Source organism: Gossypium arboreum, chromosome 6 (assembly GCF_025698485.1).
Source record: "Gossypium arboreum isolate Shixiya-1 chromosome 6, ASM2569848v2, whole genome shotgun sequence".
Taxonomy (NCBI): domain Eukaryota; kingdom Viridiplantae; phylum Streptophyta; class Magnoliopsida; order Malvales; family Malvaceae; genus Gossypium; species Gossypium arboreum.
The window spans coordinates 135,982,752-135,990,095 of NC_069075.1; the positions used below are offsets into that span (position 1 = coordinate 135,982,752).

Below are 7,344 nucleotides of genomic sequence, written 5' to 3' on the forward strand. Positions count from 1 at the left end.
TGTTGTTCTTTAAAATGATGAAATGGAGATTATACTTAAGTAAAATCATAGATATGTGATGATTGATTGGTGATATACATGTTTAAATAACAAGCATGCAAGTTAGGTGTGAAAGAGTGATTTGGTAATAAATCTGCTTGGGACAGCAGTAGTAACGTGACTTTGGAAAATCACCATAAATTGTGGAAGATGAATTAGAAGCTGAATAAATTATGTAATTAAAGCTTAATGAGTCTAGTTTCAAATGGAATAAACGATAACATATTTTGAATTCTGTACAATGAGAAATTTGATTTGTAATGAAGAGTGGTTAGATTAGTCAAACAGTGAAACATGGGAAACTTTAAGAAAAATCTGGTATTGATTGGCCATACCAAAAATTCTGAAAATTTTATGGATAAAAGATATATGAGTCTATTTTCAGGAAAATTAACGGCACATGATTTGGAGTTTCAGTAGCTCAGTTATAAATAATTTAGTGATTGTTGCCCGGAAGACGACTTGCAGTGAAATTATGATTATGTGGTAAACATTGACAAAAATTTGTTAATGAGTTGCTTATTGATTTCTTATAAGCTTACTATGATCTGTAGGTGTGGTTGGCGAATATTGTAAGGGTTAATAAGTAGTTTGTATTTGAATAGTTAGATTAACGTGTTAGTAATCCAATTGTAGGCGGTTCATGTGTGGATCTCGTCACAAGATATCGTCGCAAGCATGTGTGTAATCGACACCTCTCATAGACTAGATTGGCAAAAGCCAAAAAGCGAAATCTTAGAAAAGTCGGTATTTTGGGAATTTATGAAAGTGTCTGAATGCTCGTAAGATAGTTGGGTTTGTATATTTGGTAATCTAAAGTAATAAACTGCGATATCTGCGATTTCGTACATTTTGATAATTTGGGCTTAATGGGCCAAAGATCGGGTTCATGGGCCAACGGGCCCAATTCGGTGAGTATGCGCGGTAAGTGTTCTGATAGTACGTAAATAGTTATCATATGCATGAAAACCCGAAAGTAGTTAAATTGCTATAATACCCCTATGTATGGAAAATTATTGTTATACCCCTAGGTGCAAAATTACTGTTATACCCGTAGGTTAATTTTGATTGAAAAGCATAGCGATCGATTACGTATGATGTATGCCATGATTATATATCATTGCATGGGGACATGGGTTATATTATGGAGGAAGCGTTCGGTGGCTCGCCACAATATATCGATCTGGTGGCTCGCCACATATATCTGATACGGTGGCTCGCCACGATTATTCAGATCTGGTGACTCTGTCACATTATCTGTTCTAGCAGCCATGCTGCAAATTCTGTGGTGTGTAGCGGTTGGGTGGGTCGAGTTGTCTCCCCACAAGGTGTAAGGTTGGTACGGGGGTGTTATGGATGAATCTGGGTTGGGTTTCTGCATAAACATGTAAAATCTATTTTGTTCTGTTATGGGCCTATGGGCTTTATTCTGAATTCTGTTCTAGGCTAAGGCCAACTTATTATGTTTCTGTGGGTTGAGTTGATATAGGCTATGGTTGGGTTATTTTACACACTGAGTTTCCCCAAACTCACCCTTTTATTTTCATCCACGCAGTAATCCCCAACCATAGTGGGCTTGAAGTCGTGAGGGAATTTGAGTGGCCACCCGCTCGAAAGTTTGATTTTCTTCGGTGAACTGGACATCCTTTTATTACGTTTGAGGTTTTGGGCTTTTAAATGTAATAAGGCCGCTTATTTATTTTGATGGTTTTAATATGTATTACTAAGATAGGTAATACTTATTTTAACTGTTGAAATTAGATAGCTTTAGGCGCGTTTTCAAAAACAACAGTTGATTTCAAAATAACACGACAACAAGCAAAGCTTCCATAATGAAAGTATTTTCCAAAATTAATCACTTTTCCTAAAATGACTTAATCAAATCGGTTTCCTAGAAATATCCATGACGTTAAGGTGTGGCAATGGCGGTATGCATGTCTAGGATTGGATCCGAAGGAGCTTGGTATAGCGATCGATGGACTCACCACCTCTTTCTCGGTTTCCTACGGTGCATGACTTCCATTCACTTTAACCCTTAATGAATTAATCTTTTGAACATCAAGTACGATTTTACGGACTTAGAATGGAAATTTTTTACGTTTTGATGTGGCATGCGGATCCGACCATAACTTCGGGCGAGTTTGGGGTGCAAGAGAGAAATTTGAAATGGAAATTATATAAAAGGTTAAAATAAATAATAACAAAAATTTTAAGATAAACAATATATATAAAAGATAAAGGAACAAATTGAAGTAAAAATAAAATCATGGATCGAATTTGGGACTACATATATAAATGAATAATAATAATAACAATAAAATGAATCTAAATTTTGAAATGTGTTCGAAAATAGTAAATAAATAGAATAAATAATAGTAATAATAATAATAATAACAACACTATAAACGATAAACAAAAATTGGGAAAATGAAATACAAGGCAATTGAAAAGAAAACGATTAAACAAAACAATGAATGCACTTATAAAAGGGTAAATCTAAAACTAAAATAAAAGAGAATCGGGGGCTAAAATTAAAACATGCGCAAAAATGAGGGACTGATAAGGAAAATATTCCCTACCCTTATGCGCTGCGTTTATCATGGGTCAAAATAAAACATGGTGAAAATTTCAAGGCCAAATCGAAAGAAAAAGAAAATGATACAGGGCTGAATTGAATGGCGCAACAAAGAAAGGGGACTATGTGCGCAACAAAGAAATTTCAAATTTCTTAAACTATTTAGGGCTAATATGCAAAATTGCGTGAAATTTAAAATTTACTACTATACTTCACTCTCATCAATATTTTAAAATTTTAAAATTTTTTATAGGGTCAAAATAACAATTTCCCATTTTAAGGTCCGACCCCCTGGATTCGCCTCTAACCACGAAGGTTTAATTTAATTTTTAAATAAATTTATTTAATTTAAAAAATAAAAATTCAAACCACGTAATGAGTATTATTTGAAGGGCAAGAAAGATGGCCTTAAGAGAACTGAATAAAGTGCAAAATCACAATACTATATAGTTTTAACTATGTCAATATTTCGGTATCCAAAAAGAAAGCATCCAATTACATCAACAACTTCAAAGTTTTAACCAAAATAATTGACGGCATCTTCAAAGTCTCTCTTCACCATCAACATGGGTCTTGACTCAACTCCATGCACCAACACGTTCCAGCTGAGGCCTAAAACGGAGGGGAAAAAAATCTGAGATTAGGAATATAATTTTATATCATTGCAGCGAAAATTGAAGGCTTAAGGGACAAAAACCAAAAATTGAACCCCCTAGACGTTAGAATTATAATAAATTAAGCCATTTTATCATTAAAGTTATCCATCAAAGTTACAAAGCCAAAAGTGCCATTTTTTTGCTGGTTGTTTTCACCACATGGCAAAAACTAGCATTTAATGTATAAAACATTATTATAAAAAGTCATAAAAAATCGTATAATATTTTTTTATAATTTTCTATTGATTTTATATATAAAATGCATGTTTTTACCACATGGCCACGTGGCAAAAACAGCTGGAAGAAAATCGGCACCCTTGGCTTTGTAACATTGACCGTTAACTTTAACGGTCAAAGGGCTTGATTGATTGATTGTAATTCAAATGTTCAAGGGCCCAATTGAGTGAAAACAAAAAAGTTCAGGGAGCTTAATTGATTTCTTGAAAAAGTTTAGGAGCTTTTCTTTACCCTTAAGCCAAAATTAAAGTATATTTGATTGATATATAATATAATCATTCTGATCCATAAAAATAATAATTAAAGTTATATACACACACATATCCATCAGCAGACCACATCAACAGGCACCAAATGAGCCCTAAAAATCAACATTGTTAATAATAAAAAAAGCTTCCATGACCTTTAACAGCAATGAAAAATGAGTAAGATGATTATTATTATTATTATTATTACTATAGCTCACAACTACCAACAAAACAAACACATCGGAGAAACGATCTCCATAATCTATTAATGGTTTTTCAGATATACATCTGCAGTCTGCAGCATTCTATCTTCATATGTAATTCATTCCATTTTCATTTTTGACTTCTTACGTGTTGGAGCTTCATCAGTCAAGCACGCAAGAACAAAATCAAAGAAACGAGGAAAAAACAATATAGATATAATTATCACTCCCAAACCTTCTTACTTTCCAAGAAAACATACGATTCATATGATATACAAAACCGAAATAGGATGGCAAAATATTTAACAAGAGTTTCCAAATAAACATTTTTGTCCCCTACTAATTACTTTTTCTCTACTTCAAATTCTCTAGTTGTAGGACTAAGTAATTCCCATTTATTAGTGTTATATTCTTAAGTAATATTTTGTCCACTCTCTTACTGATTTCAACAAGCTAATAGCCCACTTAGTAATAACATTCACTATTTCAAATCAAATTCAGCCTATTCAATAAAACTATCCTCACTTAGTAATAGTTATATTTTCTGCACTTTCATCTTGCTTCTTATCATATGCATGTTGCAAAAATTTCTGTTCGGTAAGATGAGGAAACCTTGTAAACCAGTAAAACAAGATGTTGCACGAAGACAGAATGGAAGACTAAAAGGAACAAGTGCGGTGATGAAGGTTGTGCGTTCGAGGCCAGTTAAATCGTGATGATCGTACCAATCGTACAGAATTTCTTGAGAGCCAAAACTTCATCTCCGGGACAACTGTATAGCCTCTTCGAGTGAAGTTAAAAGGGCTGGGAATTTATTAGGAAAGCACTAATATGAAAGTAACACCATTCAAGAGTAGTGGGAGAGACGGAGTTTATCGAAAGTAATTGGGGGGGGGGATGGAAGTCAAGTAGAAGTTACAACCTAAGTAATAGTTTGGTCATAGGTAGGCCTGCTCACAAGTCGAGCCTAGACAGGATACTAACACCTTTCACGTTTGGCTAGGCCCCTGACCCAGCACAAAATATGGGCAATATCATTCGACTAGACCAAACCCTAATTACCAAAAGGGAGCCATGCTTGGCCCAACACAACCCACTCAATTTCTTTTTCTAATTTTATTTAACTGGCAGTCAAGCTTTACTTTGTTTACTTATTGTCCAAGGTTATTATAGTCCTTATCAATATTGGCATTTTTACGTGTGGTACCCATCACCGACAAAAGGACATCATTTTACTAAATCTTCACTTGCCTATAGGTAATGACCTCGCTCTGATATTTTAGGCAGAAACATTGTCATAGTCTACCAACTTCCTAAGTAGGAATTTAAGCCTTTGTTTAGATCAGGATATTTTATTTTCTTGTTGGAACAAAAAACTAGAAGCAACTATTGGGGGTAAGGCAAGACAGAACTTGAGTTCTAGTTCTCTAAAGGTGCTAGGACCCTCGTACCATTTAAAACAACAAATAGAGCAGACATTTTCACACAATGCAAATCCGACGCCTGATTCGTCTACTCCATACCTTAGCATTACTCAAGTTTTATACAGGAAGTTCCAGGCTCACTATCAACTTCTTAGCAACAACAAGAGCAAACAAAATGCAATGACAAGCGGTATTGGAAAATGAAAAATCCGTCAATTTACAAGGATGGGAACAATTAAGATGTGGTAGTGATGTGAAGGGGGCACTAACCTTCATTTAGAGCAAACCAAATGTAATGGCAAGCAGCATTGGCAAATGAATAATTATGATGTAGTAGTGATATGAAGGGGGCTCTAACCTTCATTCAGAAGAACCATAAATTACAAATATCTTTGGGATATGGAACAGTGATGGCAGATTGATGCTCTGCAGCTACATGAATCCCTCCCTGCTCGTTGCACCAAATATTAAATCTTATATACTCAAAAGTATGGAGATGGTTGACCCAACCCAAAATAAGCTTGCCACTGCCCAAACGATACAGAGTGCAACCCTGTGGTGGAGTCACTGGAACTGCCGATGACCATTTGACGGGAAAATGTTTCTTATCAAGCAAATTATACGCCTCCAAAGAACAAGAATAATTATCAAGGACAGTATACAGCACATCGTCCACGATTGTCGCTGTGTCAGACCAGTAACAAAATTTTTGTCGAGGCAAACCCATGATTTACGATCATAGTAATAAGCGTAAAGAATATCACTGGCATGGCAGTGCACCAAAATCCGAGATCGGGAAGAATCTAGAACAGGAACACATATATCGATAGCTTCCGGAGGGGGCGACAATGGTTCCCAAAAATCCCCACTTATATCGTAAACCTCGCCAAAAGATTCAGAACCCCAATATTCGAAGACGTATATCTTTCCTTCAGCAGCAAGAACCAGGGGAAAAGCCCGAGGGAACAACATAGAAGTAGTTTTTCTCCACCCACGTTCAAGGTCCTTCAAATCTAATTGGAAAACATCGTTTACTCCATCATAACCACGAAAATTAGCATCATTTTCGCGCATTCCCCCAATAACGTAAACGTGGTTGCCACAGGAAACGTCAGTGGAACCTGAAGGAGCATCAGGTGGCATCGCCTTAATAAAGACTTTATTCCTTTCCAGATCAATAAAGCGCAAACCGAGCGTCATTTTACCATCGGTATCCGACCATTTCTGGACGAGGGCCCTGATCAGTTCATCTGGCTCTCGCCCATCAAAGTAACTGGAGGAATCACTAGTATCGCCGCTCATGGTTCACCCTCAGCTTCGCCTTTCCAGATCCAAAATCGCTTTTAGTTTTAGGGTTTCTAACTTCGGGTTATTTCCTCCTCTCTCTTTTTTTTAATTTGGTTTGGGTTTAATTGTCATTGAGAAAAAAGGATTTATAATAAATTTGTTGACAAGTTATTCAATTATTTGTTTCAGGGTTGATAATTTTTTTAAAAAAAAAGAAAAACAGTAATTTGCTTGTTTTAGTTGTTAATTTCTAAAGTGAAGATATTGTCAATATGTGACTGTTTGTATTTCAAAATTATTTATTAATTATGATTATTTTTAATAAATATAAAATAATATTATTACGTATCAAATGTTAGAGTTTATTGAAATTTGATCAACCATTGTATTAATTGAATCAGGAGTTGATAGGTATATTAATTTGAATGAGACAAAAAAGCGGTTGACATGTTTATATGAATAAGTTGAATCGGATTAAGGGTGTGTTTGGCAATGATTTTGAAAAGTACTTTTAAAAAGTGTTGTGGAAAAGTGCTTTTGAGAAGTACTTTTAAAAATTTTAGGTGTTTGGTATTGCTGTTAAAAAGTGCTTTTGGAAAATAAAATGTCTATTTTAGACATGATATTATAAAGTAGCAAATATGTATTTAAATAATGTTTAAATTAGTTAATATT

The 7,344-nt window shown here is 34.8% G+C and overlaps 1 protein-coding gene across 4 annotated transcripts; it reads right to left on the minus strand.

Annotated features, from left to right (window-relative positions):
* Positions 1–2,996: 2,996 nt before the first annotated feature.
* On the minus strand, positions 2,997–6,820 carry LOC108486246 (uncharacterized). Of its 4 annotated transcripts, none has more exons than XM_053030116.1 (3): positions 5,741–6,820; positions 3,826–3,868; positions 2,997–3,226 (listed from the first exon to the last, which is right to left on the minus strand). In XM_053030116.1, exon 1 carries the CDS (start codon positions 6,682–6,684, stop codon positions 5,947–5,949), a length of 738 nt encoding a protein of 245 aa, XP_052886076.1. In that variant the 5' UTR covers positions 6,685–6,820; the 3' UTR covers positions 2,997–3,226; positions 3,826–3,868; positions 5,741–5,946. The 4 variants fall into 4 exon arrangements, with proteins under 4 accessions (XP_052886076.1, XP_052886077.1, XP_017645685.1 ...); XM_053030117.1 differs by having other exon boundaries at positions 5,653–6,820; XM_017790196.2 differs by lacking the exon at positions 3,826–3,868.
* Positions 6,821–7,344: the final 524 nt, after the last annotated feature.